The 21,503-nt window shown below is 44.6% G+C and overlaps 1 protein-coding gene across 2 annotated transcripts in view; it reads right to left on the bottom strand.

The window, feature by feature from the left end:
* Positions 1–21,503, bottom strand: part of dst (dystonin) — a 394,574-nt gene that overhangs the window by 325,857 nt on the left and 47,214 nt on the right. For both annotated transcript variants that reach the window (XM_067984067.1, XM_067984069.1), the window contains exon 3: positions 2,206–2,295. In XM_067984067.1, coding sequence (XP_067840168.1) covers positions 2,206–2,295 — 90 coding nt within the window. The remainder of the gene's footprint in view (positions 1–2,205; positions 2,296–21,503) is intronic.

The following is a 21,503-nucleotide window of genomic DNA, read 5'->3' as shown; positions in this document are numbered from 1 at the left end:
GAGTTGGGATAGCAAGTTACGTGGGTGCCAACTAGGATTGCCAACTCTGGTTGGATGTATTGCTGGAGGTTTCATCACATGACCTCTCGCCTCCAACTGCCCCACCCAATCAAATAGCCTTCCCCCATCTCCAAAATTGTTATAAATAATAAACAAAAGCGTTCAAAGAAAATGAAAAACAACAAAGATAATTTTTTTTTTAAATGTCCCTCTGATTTGACTCCTGGGTGTTTGCTCGTGGCCATGTCCAGGAGATTAATCGTGAATCCATGGAGACTCCAGGGTAATCCTGGAGAGTTGGCAAACCTGATGCCGACAGCAAAAAAAGTGTCAGCAATTGTGAGTAAGCACATTTTTACTATTATGGATATAAAATCAAATTCCACCCCAATAGTGTAAGCGAGGAACATCCGTTACAAAAGGTGCTGATGGGAACCAACTCTGTGGATGTGCAAGTTCGGACGATGGGTCCCAACTGGAGCCTGTCCCCTGACACCGGAGACCAATCGTGGAACCCCTACCTGTTGAGATCAAGCGGTAGGCTATCAGTGAGGGATTCTCCTGCTATTTTTCCAGGGTTGCGACTGATCTGCCAAAAGGCACGGTGGGAGATCCGGAGAACTCCCGTGGGAAATTTGATCGCCAAGCACCCAGATTAACGTCTTCAGCCCACGCTACAAAAATTAAATTCTGATTTGAGCACCACCAATAAAATTTGATGCAAGCAGCTGCCTCGATGACTAATACGCACATTCCGCTGTAAATTCCCAGTGGATTTTCCCCCCATTCTTTACCTTCTCTTTTTGACAACCTAATTTGACACTGATGTGGATGTACTCTAAACCCTGGCCAATGTCTTTTCTCCATAGACTGTACCTCAGAAACGTGCACAGGGAATGGAAAAATAAGGCAGATTTCAACCATTATGAATCAAGTTGAGAAACAGGAAAGGAAATAATAGTTACGTATTTTTCCCACAGAAAATCTGGCTTTGAAATATTCTTTTTTCCAAAAAAACGCACATTTTTGCTCATTGACAGTTTGTGGTCAAACCAGAAGTGAATTATGAAGGGAGTCCATTTAAGCATGCCACCACTCCCAGTTGGTATCACGCTAGATGGCGCTAACTTTGGCACCTGTGGTAACGGGTGGCCCTCTACCGCCTACCAGAAAATTAGCGCGTTACCAGAATACCTTTTAGTTCTGTTTTTGTTACACAAGCTCTTTGCCAACCAGTACAAGAATCGTTAGTAGAGTTACTGGGGGCAACCTACCCCCTTATCACCATCACCTTCTTCATGCTGGTCACACGCGCATGCTTCCACTGCACTCACCAACCGTAATGTCTTCAGTATGTCTCGCTCCCTTGGCTATCGAACCATACAGGAGGTACAGGAAAGAAGGACAAAAGGCACAGGACAGGCCGAGAAGAAGTGAAGGGGGGAAAAAAAGTTGTACGAAATGAAAACACGAGGCAAACATAAAACAGAGAAAAGCAAACTAAAAGAAAAAAGGAAGTAATGCACACATAAAAGAGACCGAACAACCACTCGGCGTTCTTGTACTTCAACAAAGGACGAGGGCAGCAGGCACATGGGAACACCATCACCTCCCAAGATTCCCCTCCAAGTCACACACCGTCCCGACTTGGACGTATGGCGCCCGTTCCTCCATCGTCGCTGGGCCAAAATCCTGGAATTCTCTCCCTAACCGCACAGTGGGAGAACCTTCACCACACGGGCCGCAGCGGTTCAAGGCGGCGGCTCACCACCACCTTCTCAATGGGCAACCAGGGACGGGCAATAGACACCAGCCTAGGCAGCGACGCCCACATCCCAAGAATGAATAAAACAATGTCCAAGCCCCCATTTCTAAGACTGTGACCGAACTGTACAAAATACTTGTATCTATCCCTACCCCCTTCAAATGTGCCTAAAAAAATGTTTACTTTCCGCATGTATGGAGGTGATTTAGTAGCAGAAACCTTAAACATTCCCTTAAGAATAAAATTTAAAAATCAGATAGAGGACTTCAGTGCATTAAGAAAGATTTTAAAATCATAACTTACAAAACTGAGCATCCAGCATCTTTTAGGTATAAAGAAGAAAATTAAACACAGGAGAGTGCAGAACGAATTTGGGGTGAAGATCTTGGTGAACCATCGGGGATCAAAACATTAACACGTTGATGTAGAACTGGACTCACCAGAGTGTCCCCTGAAAGAGCTTCCAGGAGAGAAATCAAGTTGTGTCCATCTCGTAAATCTTCATACAGGTCATTCACATGTTTCCGTACCTGCAAAGAGGAAGAGACAATTGAAATACAGCAAACAGTGTCCAGCCAGGTGAGTTCGAACTCTTCACAAAGGATGATCTAGTAACTTCAGCAGTGGTCAAGAAGTGCGACACCCCATCTAGGTCAAAGCAGTTCACCGTCCTTTCACCGTCGCTGGGTCAAACTCCTGACCTAACAGCATTGTGGGAGCACCTTCACCACATGGACTGCAGCAGCTGAAGAAGGCAGCTCACCACCACCTTGTCAAAAGGCAACTGGGGATGGGCAATAAATGCTGGCCTTGCCTGCGACGCCCATATCCCCAGAATGATTTTTTTTTTATTATTTCTTTCTTTCAAGTGCGTTGAGACTTCTTTAATGACCAAGTAACCCTTGGCCTCAGTGGGCCAATGCCAGCCCCAGTCTAGCCCAAGACAAGTGACATACATTTGGGTTACAACCCACGGTTCGGGAACTACTAGATTAAACAAATATGGCACAGAGCAGTTAGTGTCAATATTAAACCAGAATCTAACATTATTAGTTCATTCACATACATTAACTCTATTTTGACGTGTAGCATTCACAGTCAGGACCTCAAAAGGGATCTTGAAACATGGGTCGGAGTTTGGCAAACTCAGTGTTGAAATTAAGAACGTAACGATGTGTGTTATACAGGGACCATCCCTTGCCTAAGTAGTAACGTGAGGTTTGATGGTACCCTTTGCAAAATGCATTTGTAGCATACAAGTTACTGAATGAAAGCAACATTACATTTGTTACTCTAATTATAGCTACATTGACCTATAACAGGTCAAAAAAAACCATGCCCACTTGAAAGGTTGTTCATCACCACTGTTCTTTGTAAGGAATTCCATCTCTATCCACATATATCAAAAGGTAGTGGGGAGGTTTGTGGGGGGGGGGGGTAAATGAGTTTCTTTTGCCCTCAAATTGCTACAGATTCTGCTGGTCTACATACAGGCCTTATCTTAAGTTATTAATGAATGCTTAGCATAGCCACTCTGAACATAAGAACATAAGAAATAGGAGCAGGAGTAGGCCTCATGGCCCCTTAAGCCTGCTCCGCCGTTCAATACGATCATGGCTGATCTTCGACCTCAACTCCACTTTCCCGCCCAATCCCCATATCCCTCAATTCCCCTAGAGTCCAAAAATCTATCTATCTCAGTCTTGAATATACTCAATGACTCAGCATCCACGGCCCTCTAGGGTACAGAATTCCAAAGATTCACACCACTGAGTGAAGAAATTCTCATCTCAGTCTTAAATGGCCGACCCCTTATCCGGAGACTATGCCCCCTAGTTCTAGACTCTCCAGCCTTGGGAAACAACCTCTCAGCATCTACACTGTCAAGCCCCCTCATAATCTTATATGTTTCAATGAGATCACCTCTCGTTCTTCTAAACTCCAGAGAGTATAGGCCCATTCTACTCAACCTCGCCTCATAGGACAACCCTCTCATCCCAGGAATTAATCTAGTGAACCTTTGCTACACCACTTGTAAGGCAAGTATACCCTTCCTTAGATAAGGAGACCAAAACAGTGCACAGTACTCCAGGTGAGGTCTCACCAAAGTCTTGTGCACAGAATAGTCAATTAATTCGGAAAGGTTAAGCCCATTGGTTATCAACCTTCTTCTCAAGTGTGCTTGGCAGATTAATGCCATGTTCCAATGGTGTCTTCCCCATGAATGGAAACAAAGTTTGGTCTACAACCTTTCACGATTTAAAAATGTTTTAGGTAATTTGAAAAGAATTTGCTTTCCACACAAAGAAAATTGGGGAGGTTTCTTTGCCAATGGACCACTGCTGTATGTGGAACCATGGGCAATTTGCAAACAAAGACTTTGTGACCCAAATGTCCTCTTCAGAACCAACTGATAGGCTTCAAACTATGGGTTAAGAATTGCGGGACTGGGCAAATAAACTTCAAATGCAAGTCTAGCATAAACCCATAAAAGAAAGATTTGCATTTATATAGCACCGTTATGACCTCAGGACGTCCCAAAGTGCCTTACAGCCAATGAAGTACTTTTTTTTAAAAATTGAAGTGTATTCACTGTTGTAATGTAGGAAACATGGCAGCCAATTTGAGCACAGCAAGATCCCATAAACAGCAATGAGATAATGACAAGATAATCTGTTTTTCTTAAGTTGTTGGATGAGGGATTATTATATGTCCCTGCCAGGACACCAGGGACATATAATAATCTTAGCTGTGCTGTCAGGGGGAGATCAGGACCCAAGTCAATCGGATAATTCAGACCCCGACTGACTGTTAAAGAACGTCACCGTCAGATGCAGGTAGAAGGCTGTCTGTTCACAGGCTCAGCTGTGGAACAATCAGTGGTGCAGGTCGGAGAGGGGTCACGTGGAAATATTTATTACATCTTTTTCCTCTCCACTACTCCATTATCACAGTACCAGAGGACACAAGACTAAAAGGATTCTTCCCGTTCACTGAGGAGAGTTCCATTCTCTACATAGTCGGAACGGTTGGCCAGTGACAATAACCATGTCATCACCCACTTGGAGCTCTCTGCTCAGCACGAGCAAAACAGCTGCTGCTTTCAGCCAAAGCAGCCACTTACTGACATACACTCTGTTACCAAGCCCCTGTCGTTCCCCAACATAACTCTCAGGAACACAGACAAGAATACCTGCACATCGGCCCAAATATTATTCAATGCAACCCCTGCCAATGGCGTATGGACACAAAATCAATGTTAAAAATATAGACAGGACATGTCTTTACAGATAACACTTGATCTATGTGATCTCCTGGTTTGATTTCGATCGCCTGAGGGGGTCGGAGAGAGATTTTCCAGAGTATTTGTTTCCCTTATTAGCCCTGGGTTTTTGCCTCTCCCAGGAGATTACATGGCTGCTGGGGGGTCAGGAGAGGAGGTGGGGAAGGGCTGAGGGGGGGTGGAGGAAGATGTGTTTAGTCATGATGGTGCGACCATCATGGTGTGTGGGGCAGGCTTGATGGACCAGCTGGTCTTTTCCTGCCAGTCAATTTCGTATGTTGGTATATTCAAAGTAAACTGATCTTTCCAACACCACTGACAGAAGAAATTGATTTTTAAAAAGTTCGAGGCTTTTTTTTCTGCCAATTATCTTAAATCGCTGTCCTCTGCTTACCCACCCTCCTGCTAGATCCTTCTACCAGATCGAAGAGATAAGGGGAAACTGAAGGGGTCAGAGATTTGGGACAAGAGTGTGAGAGTCCTACCTTCAACCAATGTTTTCATTTCACGACACTCTCACTGGGAAGGGCAGGTCACTGAAGAACTCCTCCAGTACTTTTAAATAACCCCACCGCCAAGTTGCAGGCTTGCTGCCTGCTCCTTCTCAGTATAAACTAAGAGGAGATAACTTTGGCAAGCATAGACGGTCATTCTCAAAGTTGAATATGCCACGTTAAGTTAACCGCAGCTAACTTTGTGATGCTGGAATCTACAGCTGAGTTACGCAGTTTGAATTGAACACAAGTAATGTCTTGCTGCAATTCTGAAACCAAGTTATTGCCCGGTTGGTGATTATGTTGTATTATCCTTGACTATGTAGACATATTCATCGTCGTTGGGTCAAAATCCTGGAACTCCCCACCTAACAGCACTGTGTGAGAACCTTCACCGCACGGACTGCAGCGGTTCAAGGCGGCGGCTCACCACCACCTTCTCAAGGGAAATTAGGGATGGGCAATAAATGCTGGCTTTGCCAGCAACACCCAATCCTATGACTGAATAAAAAAAATCATTAGTTGCACACTAATGCGCATTCAAATGCAAATTAGATAGGTTTCTTTCAGAAAACATTTTGGGATACAGTATATGAGTAATTTGAGACGACACGTGGTGAGTGTAACATGCTTAAGAGGAAAAAGGTGACTTTGGACCTATGGATCCCAAAGCTCTCCACCACTGGGGGATTTCCTCACCTCACGTCTGGGTCTGTTGGAGACTAATTGAGAGAGATTGATTGTTATGATTAGTCAGTAACTCCATTATCATTGTACAAGGATGGTAGAAGGCGAACTAGGTGGTCTTTTTTTGTCCAGTTATTCCTATGTGCACACACAACTGTGCCTTGTTCAGTTCTCAATATCTTTAAGTGAGCCAAGGATTAAATGGTCTCTTGTAATAGAATTACAAACCGGTACAAACCGGATGGTCTGCACCTGGGCAGGGCCGGGACCGCTGTCCTAGGAGGAGTGTTTGCTAGTGCTGTTGGGGAGGGTTTAAACTAAAGTGGCAGGGGGTTGGGAACCTGAGCAGGGAGAGAGAGGAAAGCGTAACAGGAAGGGACAGAAGGTATGGAGTAATAGGTAAAGTGTTAAAAAAGGAAAAAGCAGGAACTAAGCGTCACAAAACAGATTTGAAAGTTCTTTATCTGAATGCACGTAGCATTCGTAATAAAATGGACGAGTTAACGGCACAAATAACTACGTATGGGTATGATCTTGTGGCCATTACAGAAACATGGCTGCAGGGTGACAACGACTGGGAATTAAATATGCCAGGGTATTTAACAATCAGGAAGGACAGGCAGGAAGGAAGGGGAGGTGGGGTGGCTATGTTAATAAAGGAAGGAATCACTGTAACACAGAGAAATGATATTGGGACAAAGCATCAAGATAATGAAACAGTTTGGGTGGAGATAAGGAATAATAAGGGGAAAAAAACATTAGTGGGCGTAGTATATAGGCCTCCTAATAGTTGCAACTCTGCTGGAAGAAGTATTAATCAGGAGATAGTCGGGGCATGTAATAAGGGAACAGCCATAATTATGGGGGATTTTAATTATCATATTAACTGGACAAATCAAATTGGGCAGAGCAGCCTTGAGGACGAGTTCATTGAATGCATCAGGGATGGATTTCTTGAGCAGTATGTAACTGATCCTACAAGGGGGCAGGCAACCTTGGACCTGGTCCTGTGTAATGAGTCAGGATTAATTAATAATGTCCTAGTTAAGGATCCCCTTGGAACGAGCGACCACAACATGGTTGAATTCCATATCCAATTAGAGGGTGAGAAGGTTGATTCTCAAACAAGCGTACTGAGCTTGAATAAAGGAGACTATGATGGTATGAGAGCGGAATTGATTAAAGTGGACTGGGAAAATAGATTAAAGGGTAAGATGGTACATGAGCAGTGGTGTTCATTTAGGGAGTTATTTTACAACTTTCAAAATAAATATATTCCACTGAGGAAAAAAGGGTGTAAAAGAAATGACAGCCATCCGTGGCTAAGTAAAGAAATCAAGGATAGTATCCGACTAAAAACAAGGACATATAAGGTAGCCAAACTTAGTGGGAGGATAGAAGATTGGGAATTCTTCAAAAGACAGCAAAAAGTAACGAAAGGATTGATTAAGAAAGGGAAGTTAGATTATGAAAAGAAATTAGCAAAAAATATAAAAACAGATAGCAAGAGTTTCTATAGTTATATAAAAAGAAAAAGGGTGGCTAAGGCAAACATAGGTCCCTTAGAGGATGAGACCGGGAAATTAATGGTGGGAAACATGGAGATGGCAAAAATGCTGAACAAATATTTTGTTTCAGTCTTTACAGTAGAGGACACTAAGAATATCCCAACACTGGACAAACAGGGGACTCTCGGGGGGGGAGGAGCTAAATACGATTAAAATCACTCAGGAGATGGTACTCAGTAAAATAATGGGACTCAAGGCGGATAAATCCCCTGGACCTGATGGCTTCCATCCTAGGGTCTTGAGGGAAGTGGCAGTAGGGATTGTGGATGCTTTGGTGATAGTTTTCCAAAATTCCCTGGACTCAGGAGAGGTCCCGGCAGATTGGAAAACTGCTAATGTAACACCGTTATTTAAAAAGGGTAGTAGGCAGAAGGCTGGAAATTATAGGCCAGTTAGCTTAACATCTGTGGTGGGTAAAATTTTGGAGTCTATTATTAAGGAGACAGTAACGGAACATTTAGATAAGCATAATTTAATAGGACAAAGTCAGCATGGCTTTATGAAGGGGAAGTCATGTCTGACAAATTTGCTTGAGTTCTTCGAGGATATAACGTATAGGGTGGATAAAGGGGAACCAGTGGACATAGTGTATTTAGACTTCCAGAAGGCATTCGACAAGGTGCCACATAAAAGATTATTACTTAAGATAAAAAATCACGGGATTGGGGGTAATATTCTGGCATGGGTGGAGGATTGGTTATCGAACAGGAAGCAGAGAGTTGGGATAAATGGTTCATTTTCGGACTGGCAACCAGTAACCAGTGGTGTTCCACAGGGGTCGGTGCTGGGTCCCCAACTCTTTACAATCTATATTAACGATTTGGAGGAGGGGACCGAGTGCAACATATCAAAATTTGCAGATGATACAAAGATGGGAGGGAAAGTAGAGAGTGAGGAGGACATAAAAAACCTGCAAGGGGATATAGACAGGCTGGGTGAGTGGGCGGAGATTTGGCAGATGCAATATAATATTGGAAAATGTGAGGTTATGCACTTTGGCAGGAAAAATCAGAGAGCAAGTTATTTTCTTAATGGCGAGAGACTGGAAAGTACTGCAGTACAAAGGGATCTGGGGGTCCTAGTGCAAGAAAATCAAAAAGTTGGTATGCAGGTGCAGCAGGTGATCAAGAAAGCCAACGGAATGTTGGCTTTTATTGCTAGGGGGATAGAATATAAAAACAAGGAGGTATTGCTGCAGTTATATAAGGTATTGGTGAGACCGCACCTGGAATACTGCATACAGTTTTGGTCTCCATACTTAAGAAAAGACATACTTGCTCTCGAGGCAGTACAAAGAAGGTTCACTCGGTTAATCCCGGGGATGAGGGGGCGGACATATGAGGAGAGGTTGAGTAGATTGGGACTCTACTCATTGGAGTTCAGAAGAATGAGAGGCGATCTTATTGAAACATATAAGATTGTGAAGGGTCTTGATCGGGTGGATGCTGTAAGGATGTTCCCAAAGATGGGTGAAACTAGAACTAGGGGGCATAATCTTAGAATAAGGGGCTGCTCTTTCAAAACTGAGATGAGGAGAAACTTCTTCACTCAGAGGGTGGTAGGTCTGTGGAATTTGCTGCCCCAGGAAGCTGTGGAAGCTACATCATTAGATAAATTTAAAACAGAAATAGACAGTTTCCTAGAAGTAAAGGGAATTAGGGGTTATGGGGAGCGGGCAGGAAATTGGACATGAAGCTGAGTTCGGATCGGTCAATGCCCTGTGGGTGGCGGAGAGGGCCCAGGGGCTATGTGGCCGGGTCCTGCTCCGACTTCTTGTGTTCTTTAGATTTGTGGTTGGGATCAGATCAGCCATGATCTTATTGAATGGCGGAGCAGGCTCGAGGGGCCGATTGGCCTACTCCTGCTCCAATTTCTTATGTTCTTATGTTCTTATGGCTTTTGGTTAACATAGGAAGCCTCAAGAGTCACACAATAAAAATCCTAAAAAATAAAACTAAATCCCAATCCATTATTCCTACAAATCTCAATAAGAATTCCCTGGTTAAGCAATTGTCTCACTTTAACCAGTGAATTCTTCACATGTTGCAGAACATAAGAACATAAGACCAAACAGTGTTATGCGAGGTATGAATGCATTACTGTAAACCCACAATGCCTCAAATTATTCGCCACAGAAAATTAAGGTTCAATCTATCACAAACCATCGTGACAAACCATTTAGTTTCTGAAGACTGAGCCTTCACAGATCTCCCAATAATGTCAAATGGACTGTTAAGAATTCCTGTTAACAAGAAGGGATGGAGATATATCGAATTATGTGTGTCTCTTCCCCCTGTGCCAAATTAGCTTCCTACCCTCCCCCACCCCTTCCCCAATGCTACAATGGATACTTTCAGTTCATTCATTGAACGCTCAGCTCGAAATGGTCTGCTGGGAAGGGGGAGGGGCAAAGTTGGGAACACAAACCAGAAAACACACCAGAAATATATACCATACTGTAGTGCCATTTCATAGCAGCAGAATTTAAATGTCTGTCTCACAGAAGGACAAATATCTCATGGATGATATCAAGAAATAGAAGTTATCATAAAGCCCATTATAGTCCATGGCAAAATTATTATTTTTTTCCGACACACTGATCTCATATTCGTCAAATTTACTGTCAATGCATCAAATACATTATGTAATCGGTCACAGATTCACCTTTGAACTTTGCCCTGTGATAGCGATTACATGTACTGTGTGAATTATAAATACCAAGTACCATATCCAGGTACAGTATACAGTCAGAACCAAAGCGCTGACATAAAGTCCACTCCTGCTGCCAGAGATCAGGTTTACAGCTAATACATTGGTCAGTTGGCCTGTCAATCAGCGAAAGCATTGGAACTTTCAGTCTCTCTTCCATTTGAGGGACAACAGAATTCAGCAAAAGACAATCCCATCAAAGGTGTGCACAATCCTTCCTCTCTCACAATCCCATCAAATGTGTGCACAATCCTTCCTCTCTCACAATCCCATCAAAAGCGTGCACAAACCTTCCTCTCTCACAATCCCATCAAACGTGTGCACAAACCTTCCCCTCTCACAATCCCATCAAAAGCGTGCACAATCCTTCCTCTCTCGCAATCCCATCAAATGTGTGCACAATCCTTCCTCTCTCACAATCCCATCAAAAGCGTGCACAATCCTTCCTCTCTCACAATCCCATCAAATGTGTGCACAATCCTTCCTCTCTCACAATCCCATCAAATGTGTGCACAATCCTTCCTCTCTCACAATCCCATCAAAAGCGTGCACAATCCTTCCTCTCTCACAATCCCATCAAACATCTGCACAAACCTTCCCCTCTCACAATCCCATCAAAAGCGTGCACAATCCTTCCTCTCTCGCAATCCCATCAAATGTGTGCACAATCCTTCCTCTCTCACAATCCCATCAAAAGCGTGCACAATCCTTCCTCTCTCACAATCCCATCAAATGTGTGCACAATCCTTCCTCTCTCACAATCCCATCAAAAGCGTGCACAATCCTTCCTCTCTCACAATCCCATCAAATGTGTGCACAATCCTTCCTCTCTCACAATCCCATCAAATGTGTGCACAATCCTTCCTCTCTCACAATCCCATCAAAAGCGTGCACAATCCTTCCTCTCTCACAATCCCATCAAATGTGTGCACAATCCTTCCTCTCTCACAATCCCATCAAATGTGTGCACAATCCTTCCTCTCTCACAATCCCATCAAATGTGTGCACAATCCTTCCTCTCTCACAATCCCATCAAAAGCGTGCACAATCCTTCCTCTCTCACAATCCCATCAAATGTGTGCACAATCCTTCCTCTCTCACAATCCCATCAAATGTGTGCACAATCCTTCCTCTCTCACAATCCCATCAAAAGCGTGTACAATCCTTCCTCTCTCACAATCCCATCAAACATGTGCACAATCCTTCCTCTCTCACAATCCCATCAAAAGCGTGCACAATCCTTCCTCTCTCACAATCCCATCAAAAGTGTGCACAATCCTTCCTCTCTCACAATCCCATCAAGTGTGCACAATCCTTCCTCTCTCACAATCCCATCAAAAGTGTGCACAATCCTTCCTCTCTCACAATCCCATCAAACGTGTGCACAATCCTTCCTCTCTCACAATCCCATCAAATGTGTGCACAATCCTTCCTCTCTCACAATCCCATCAAAAGTGTGCACAATCCTTCCTCTCTCACAATCCCATCAAGTGTGCACAATCCTTCCTCTCTCACAATCCCATCAAAAGTGTGCACAATCCTTCCTCTCTCACAATCCCATCAAACGTGTGCACAATCCTTCCTCTCTCACAATCCCATCAAACATGTGCACAATCCTTCCTCTCTCACAATCCCATCAAAAGTGTGCACAATCCTTCCTCTCTCACAATCCCATCAAAAGCGTGCACAATCCTTCCTCTCTCACAATCCCATCAAACGTGTGCACAATTCTTCCTCTCTCACAATCCCATCAAACATGTGCACAATCTTTCCTCTCTCACAATCCCATCAAAAGTGTGCACAATCCTTCCTCTCTCACAATCCCATCAAAAGCGTGCACAATCCTTCCTCTCTCACAATCCCATCAAAAGTGTGCACAATCCTTCCTCTCTCACAATCCCATCAAGTGTGCACAATCCTTCCTCTCTCACAATCCCATCAAAAGTGTGCACAATCCTTCCTCTCTCACAATCCCATCAAACGTGTGCACAATCCTTCCTCTCTCACAATCCCATCAAATGTGTGCACAATCCTTCCTCTCTCACAATCCCATCAAAAGCGTGCACAATCCTTCCTCTCTCACAATCCCATCAAATGTGTGCACAATCCTTCCTCTCTCAAAATTCCCATCAAAAGCGTGCACAATCCTTCCTCTCTCACAATCCCATCAAAAGTGTGCACAATCCTTCCTCTCTCACAATCCCATCAAACGTGTGCACAATCCTTCCTCTCTCACAATCCCATCAAATGTGTGCACAATCCTTCCTCTCTCACAATCCCATCAAAAGCGTGCACAATCCTTCCTCTCTCACAATCCCATCAAATGTGTGCACAATCCTTCCCTTCTCACAATCCCATCAAACATGTGCACAATCCTTCCTCTCTCACAATCCCATCAAATGTGTGCACAATCCTTCCTCTCTCAAAATTCCCATCAAAAGCGTGCACAATTCTTCCTCTCTCACAATCCCATCAAACGTGTGCACAATCCTTCCCTTCTCACAATCCCATCAAATGTGTGCACAATCCTTCCTCTCTCAAAATTCCCATCAAAAGCGTGCACAATTCTTCCTCTCTCACAATCCCATCAAACATCTGCACAATCCTTCCTCTCTCACAATCCCATCAAATGTGTGCACAATCCTTGCTCTCTCACAATCCCATCAAAAGCGTGCACAATCCTTCATCTCTCACAATCCAATCAAACGTGTGCACAATCCTTCCTCTCTCACAATCCCATCAAATGTGTGCACAATCCTTCCTCTCTCACAATCCCATCAAACTTCTGCACAATCCTTCCTCTCTCACAATCCCATCAAATGTGTGCACAATCCTTCCTCTCTCACAATCCCATCAAATGTGTGCACAATCCTTCCTCTCACAATCCCATCAAAAGCGTGCACAATCCTTCCTATCTCACAATCCCATCAAACTTCTGCACAATCTTTCCTCTCTCACAATCCCATCAAAAGTGTGCACAATCCTTCCTCTCTCACAATCCCATCAAACTTATGCACAATCCTTCCTCTCTCACAATCCCATCAAAAGTGTGCACAATCCTTCCTCTCTCACAATCCCATCAAGTGTGTACAATCCTTCCTCTCTCACAATCCCATCAAAAGCGTGCACAATCCCATCAAATGTGTGCACAATCCTTCCTCTCTCACAATCCCATCAAAAGCGTGCACAATCCTTCCTCTCTCACAATCCCATCAAATGTGTGCACAATCCTTCCTCTCTCACAATCCCATCAAAAGCGTGCACAATCCTTCCTCTCTCACAATCCCATCAAAAGTGTGCACAATCCTTCCTCTCTCACAATCCCATCAAATGTGTGCACAATCCTTCCTCTCTCACAATCCCATCAAACTTATGCACAATCCCATCAAATGTGTGCACAATCCTTCCTCTCTCACAATCCCATCAAACTTATGCACAATCCCATCAAATGTGTGCACAATCCTTCCTCTCTCACAATCCCATCAAATGTGTGCACAATCCTTCCTCTCTCACAATCCCATCAAAAGTGTGCACAATCCTTCCTCTCTCACAATCCCATCAAACTTATGCACAATCCCATCAAAAGTGTGCACAATCCTTCCTCTCTCACAATCCCATCAAAAGTGTGCACAATCCTTCCTCTCTCACAATCCCATCAAATGTGTGCACAATCCTTCCTCTCTCACAATCCCATCAAACTTATGCACAATCCTTCCTCTCTCACAATCCCATCAAACTTATGCACAATCCTTCCTCTCTCACAATCCCATCAAATGTGTGCACAATCCTTCCTCTCTCACAATCCCATCAAAAGCGTGCACAATCCTTCCTCTCTCACAATCCCATCAAACATCTGCACAATCCTTCCTCTCTCACAATCCCATCAAACATGTGCACAATCCTTCCTCTCTCACAATACCATCAAATGTGTGCACAATCCTTCCTCTCTCACAATCCCATCAAAAGCGTGCACAATCCTTCCTCTCTCACAATCCCATCAAACTTGTGCACAATCCTTCCTCTCTCACAATCCCATCAAAAGTGTGCACAATCCTTCCTCTCTCACAATCCCATCAAAAGTGTGCACAATCCTTCCTCTCTCACAATCCCATCAAATGTGTGCACAATCCTTCCTCTCTCACAATCCCATCAAACTTATGCACAATCCTTCCTCTCTCACAATCCCATCAAATGTGTGCACAATCCTTCCTCTCTCACAATCCCATCAAAAGCGTGCACAATCCTTCCTCTCTCACAATCCCATCAAAAGCGTGCACAATCCTTCCTCTCTCACAATCCCATCAAACTTATGCACAATCCTTCCTCTCTCACAATCCCATCAAATGTGTGCACAATCCTTCCTCTCTCACAATCCCATCAAAAGTGTGCACAATCTTTCCTCTCTCACAATCCCATCAAATGTGTGCACAATCCTTCCTCTCTCGCAATCCCATCAAATGTGTGCACAATCCTTCCTCTCTCACAATCCCATCAAACGTGTGCACAATCCTTCCTCTCTCACAATCCCATCAAACTTATGCACAATCCTTCCTCTCTCACAATCCCATCAAATGTGTGCACAATCCTTCCTCTCTCACAATCCCATCAAAAGCGTGCACAATCCTTCCTCTCTCACAATCCCATCAAACTTCTGCACAATCCTTCCTCTCTCACAATCCCATCAAACATGTGCACAATCCGTCCTCTCTCACAATCCCATCAAACGTGTGCACAATCCTTCCTCTCTCACAATCCCATCAAACGTGTGCACAATCCTTCCTCTCTCACAATCCCATCAAACTTATGCACAATCTTTCCTCTCTCACAATCCCATCAAACGTGTGCACAATCCTTCCTCTCTCACAATCCCATCAAAAGTGTGCACAATCCTTCCTCTATCACAATCCCATCAAATGTGTGCACAATCCTTCCTCTCTCACAATCCCATCAAAAGTTTGCACAATCCTTCCTCTCTCACAATCCCATCAAACTTATGCACAATCCTTCCTCTCTCACAATCCCATCAAATGTGTGCACAATCCTTCCTCTCTCACAATCCCATCAAAAGCGTGCACAATCTTTCCTCTCTCACAATCCCATCAAACGTGCGCACAATCCTTCCTCTCTCACAATCCCATCAAATGTGTGCACAATCCTTCCTCTCTCACAATCCCATCAATCTTGTGCACAATCCTTCCTCTCTCACAATCCCATCAAACGTGTGCACAATCCTTCCTCTCTCACAATCCCATCAATCTTGTGCACAATCCTTCCTCTCTCACAATCCCATCAAACGTGTGCACAATCCTTCCTCTCTCACAATCCCATCAAAAGTTTGCACAATCCTTCCTCTCTCACAATCCCATCAAACTTATGCACAATCCTTCCTCTCTCACAATCCCATCAAATGTGTGCACAATCCTTCCTCTCTCACAATCCCATCAAAAGCGTGCACAATCTTTCCTCTCTCACAATCCCATCAAAAGTGTGCACAATCCTTCCTCTGTCACAATCCCATCAAACATGAGCACAATCCTTCCTCTCACACAATCCCATCAAAAGTGTGCACAATCCTTCCTCTCTCACAATCCCATCAAAAGTGTGCACAATCCTTCCTCTCTCACAATCCCATCAAAAGTGTGCACAATCCTTCCTCTCTCACAATCCCATCAAAAGTGTGCACAATCCTTCCTCTCTCACAATCCCATCAAACTTGTGCACAATCCTTCCTCTCTCACAATCACATCAAACTTGTGCACAATCCTTCCTCTGTCACAATCCCATCAAACATGAGCACAATCCTTCCTCTCTCACAATCCCATCAAAAGTGTGCACAATCCTTCCTCTCTCACAATCCAATCAAATGTGTGCACAATCTTTCCTCTCGCACAATCCCATCAAAAGTGTGCACAATCCTTCCTCTCTCACAATCCCATCAAATGTGTGCACAATCCTTCCTCTCTCACAATCCCATCAAAAGCGTGCACAATCCTTCCTCTCTCACAATCCCATCAAAAGTGTGCACAATCCTTCCTCTCTCACAATCCCATCAAATGTGTGCACAATCCTTCCTCTCTCACAATCCCATCAAAAGCGTGCACAATCCTTCCTCTCTCACAATCCCATCAAAAGTGTGTACAATCCTTCCTCTCTCACAATCCCATCAAACATGTGCACAATCTTTCCTCTCTCACAATCCCATCAAAAGCGTGCACAATCCTTCCTCTCTCACAATCCCATCAAATGTGTGCACAATCCTTCCTCTCTCACAATCCCATCAAACTTGTGCACAATCCTTCCTCTCTCACAATCACATCAAACTTGTGCACAATCCTTCCTCTCTCACAATCCCATCAAACTTGTGCACAATCCTTCCTCTCTCACAATCCCATCAAATGTGTGCACAATCCTTCCTCTCTCACAATCCCATCAAACTTGTGCACAATCCTTCCTCTCTCACAATCACATCAAACTTGTGCACAATCCTTCCTCTCTCACAATCACATCAAACTTGTGCACAATCCTTCCTCTCTCACAATCCCATCAAACTTGTGCACAATCCTTCCTCTCTCACAATCCCATCAAACTTGTGCACAATCCTTCCTCTCTCACAATCCCATCAAATGTGTGCACAATCCTTCCTCTCTCACAATCCCATCAAACATGTGCACAATCCTTCCTCTCTCACAATCGGATTTTTAAAAAATGGAATTGATCAGCAGCGCTCGGAAACTGATTCGTTTAACACTTTAGCAAGACAAACCATTAAAAAGGAAACTGCTCTTACAGGTTTCAAATCTATATTTAGTGGCATCAGTCACACCCTCTGCTGGGGATACAACGGGTAGAACTTGGATTTCACAGTTTTAAGCATTGAATAGCCCACCAGAGTTTGTTGTAAACCTTTTCCCTCTGCACCACTATTTTAACAATTCAGCACCAGAATCACGACCAGCAATAACACATCATACAGTGCATGAACAAGCTACCTGAAAGAAATAAAAGCAGGAAATGCTGGAAATGCACAGCAGGTCAGTCTGCATTTGAAAAGAGAAAAGGCAGGTTTAGAAGTTTCAGGTGTGTACCCTTCAACAGAACAGGATATGAAAGAAGGAAGCACAAAGTTAGCTGCGCATCTCGGCAAACCACCTCGAGGACCACCTCGCAAACATGTCGGCCATGGCTCCCACGTTAATAATGACCAGTTATGAGGTACTGGAGGATCTCATGTCCCATGGAACCGTACCCCAGCGAGAAGTTGTGGCTCAGTGGATTGCACTCTCGTCTCTGAGTCAGGTGGTCGTGGGTTACAGCCCCACTCCAGGGACTTGAGCACATAATCCAGGCTGACACTCCCAGTGCAATACTGAGGGAGTGCTGCACTGTCGGAGGTGCCGTCTTTCAGATGAGACGTTAAACCGAGGCCCCGTCTGCCCTCTCAGACAGACATAAAAGACCCCATGACATTATTTCAAAGAAGAGTAAGGGAGTTCTCTCCGGTGTCCTAGCCCATATTGATCCCCCAAACACATCACTAAAAAAGCAGATTATCTGGTCATTATCTCATTGCTGTTTGTGGGACCTTGCTGTGTGTAAATTGGCTGCCACGTTTCCTACATTACAACAGAGACTACACTGCAAAAGTATTTCATCATCTGTCAAGCACTTTGGGTCATTCTGACTTGAACCCATAACCTTCTGACTCGAACCCATGACCTTCTGACTCAGAGGCGATAGTGCTATCTACTGAGACAAGGCTGACACCTTATTCAAGTGGCAATTAGGCTGAGTTGGCAGCATAGAGTCAGGAGGTCATGAGTTCAAGCCCCACTCCAGAGACTCCAGCACATAATCTAGGTTGACACTCACAGTGCCAGTACTGAGGGAGTGCTGCACTGTCAGAGGGGCCGTCTTTGAGATGAGACGTTAAACCAAGACTTGTTCGGGTGACTGTAAAAGATCCCAGGGCCCTATTCAAAGGAGAGCAGGGAGTTCTCCTAGTGTCCTGGCCGACGTTTCTTCCTTAATCAAGGCAACCAAAAATACATTATCTGGTGATTCATTCATTTGTTGTCAAATTGGCTGTCATCTGCCTACATAACGGTAACTACACTTCGAAAATAATGAGTTGGATATGTCGGGGATATCCTGGTGACTCCCAGTTTTACTCCTTAAAAAATGACCATTTTTAGATTTGCTTTCATGACCTAAATGAAGCTTCATTCTTGACATGCAATCTGGATCAGCTGCTTGGTAGTTGCTCATGTCACCACTAGAGGGAAGCCTTTGTTCCATTGCTTAAAAGATGTCTGGAGCAGAAAGGTCTCATTTCCCAATTGCTCCATAGTGACGCACAATTTAAACTCCAAAGCAGCTGAGTTTAGTGGTGAAAGCTGTGAGGGGGATGGGGGGAGGATGGGGGGGTACAGGGAAATCGGGCGGGAAGCTGTGCCGTTAGCTTCAGGCCATCCAATGGTATTACCAGGAATCTTCAGCCGGAAGTGATATTGAGCAGACAATCCATTTGTCAAATATGGGTGGACGTTAGAATAAGGTGCAAGATGGGGTGACGTCGTACAAAGTATTCCCATTATCTGCACCCGAGCAAGACTGGGTGGCAGGAACTCTGCTACGTTCCTGGCATCCAGCGTTGCTATTTGACTGGGGGAGTTAAAATTTAAGGGCCGTTATTCAGAAAGCAATCTTGACTGCAATAAGGCACTCACTTCTCTTCCCTCCCAAGTTGGGAGCCTGAGCGACTTTGTTAGCGGCCCCAGCACCACTCTACATACACAAGTTACCTGACGCAAAGGAAACAGGCAGGGGTCAAGGCCAGATATTGCCTTGATTGCGGCCAACGGGAAAATCAGCCCCCCCAGATATCTTGGAACTTGATGCTCTCCCGATAACGACAAAGGGACTTCATTGGATGACTCGCGTTGCCAACACTGGTTGGACGTATTCCTGGAGGGTTGATCGCGTGGCCCTCCCGGCCCCCATGTGACCCTCCCGATCCCTGCATGATGGCAAATGTTAATGCCTTTACTTTAGTCAAGTGTCTCAGTGTCACAGAGGGACGAATATTTCAGTCTTTATTTTGTAGAATACAAAGATTTCAGTGAGATGAATTACAGGATAATTTATTTAGTCAAAGCAAGTCTGGATAACGCACTTCTCGAGCTGTTTTGGGTCACTGCTAAACTTGTTTCGCTCTACCAAGAGAGCCTTACACTGCTCCAAATCCTATTTCCCGCCCCACTCCCCTCGCGCTCCCCACTCCCCTCGCGCTCCCCATTCCCCCTTGAGCTCCCCATTCCCCCTCGCGCTCCCCATTCCCCCACCCCTACTCGTGCGCTCCCCCCACCCCCTCGCGCTCCCCATTCCCCCCCACCCCTACTCGTGCGCTCCCCATTCCCCCTCGCGCTCCCCATTTCCCCCCACCCCCTCGCGCTCCCCATTTCCCCTCGCGCTCATCACCCCCCCCCGCTCCCCATTCCCCCCCGCCCCCCCCCGCGCTCCCCCTCGCACTTCCTCTTTTTTCCTGTCGACAGTCCCTGTATTTTCCCTCACTTCCCGTGACGTTCAGGTACCCAATCACCAGTGCAGTTGGCTGCAAGGGAAACGAAGCAAAGGAGAAAAAGGAGACTGAATCCCAATGGGGAAAAAGAAAAACCACCGTTTACAGCTAAAACCTAAAATTCATCATGGTGCCACAAGTCAAAAAGAAACACAAATTTGCTCCTTGCCAACATTTAAAGGGCCCGAACCAGGTTTGTGCAGATTCAGCAGCTGAAAGTGCCCAATATTCTTATAATTATCCAAATTGTTCCCATTTTAATGAGTAGAGATCTTATCTGCGCACAGGTCAAGTTTTAAGAATCTTTCGTTTGCCCAGAACTACTCTGCAGGTTCTGGATTCATGGAGGGTGATGAAAGCAAAAGAAATATATTGGATATATCCTGCAGTTAAAAAGCAAAAATTTCCAGGGCTATGGGGAAAGAGCAAGGTCGGGGCGGGGGACGAGTTAGGCTGACATGCTCCGTGCAGTACTGAGGTGCCGACTTTCAGATGAGACGTTAAATCAAAGCCCCGTCTGCCATCTCAGGTGGACATAGAAGATCCCACGGCCATTATTTCGAAGAGGAGCAGGGGTGCCCTCCCGGTGTCCTGGCCGATATTTATCCCTCAACCAACAAAACTAAAACAGATTATCTGGTCATTATCTCATTGCTGTTTGTGGGAGCTTGCTGTGCACAATTTGGCTGCCGCGTTTCCCTACATTACAACAATGACGACGCTTCAAAAGTACAACATTGGCTGTAAAGGGCTTTAGGACATCCTGAGGTTGGAAAAGACGCTGTATAAACGCAAGATCTTTCTTTTCCTTTCATTGGATTGCTCTTCCAAAAAGCCGGCACAGGCACACTGGGCCGAATGGCCCCCTTCTGTGTTCTAAGATTCTATGATTAATGAGGGACAAATGAGAAGTAAAGCAGTCAGATACCAATCTGCTGCAATATATCTTTCCCCAGTCACTGTGCAGATGTTAGAATAGTTCATTCTCGGTCAAAATGATGTCAGAAGAATGGATTTAAAATCAACTCCACAACTCCCTGACGGAGCAATCGCAATAGCCCATTCGACATCTGACAAAAACAGAAGAGTAACATTAACCATCGCCCCACCCCCCTACATAATCCCAGCATTCTAAAAAAGCAAAATACTGCAGATGCTGGAAATCTGAAATAAAAACAGAAAATGCTGGAGAAGCTCAGCAAGTGAGGCAACATCTGTGGAGAAAGAAACAGAGTTAACGTTTCAGGTCGATGACCCGGTGTCAGAACTGGAAGAAGTTAGTGATTTAACAGTTTATAAGCAAGTACAAAACCAGGGAAAGGGGAGAGTGGGAGGAAACAACAAAAGGGGAATATTCCAATCTGTCCTCAGCGTAAGTGAAATATTACAACTAGTATCATATCCATGTTTGGCACAAAGC

This window comes from Heptranchias perlo, chromosome 5, assembly GCF_035084215.1.
Source record: "Heptranchias perlo isolate sHepPer1 chromosome 5, sHepPer1.hap1, whole genome shotgun sequence".
NCBI lineage: Eukaryota > Metazoa > Chordata > Chondrichthyes > Hexanchiformes > Hexanchidae > Heptranchias > Heptranchias perlo.
This window is presented reverse-complemented; position numbering and strand designations above follow the sequence as displayed.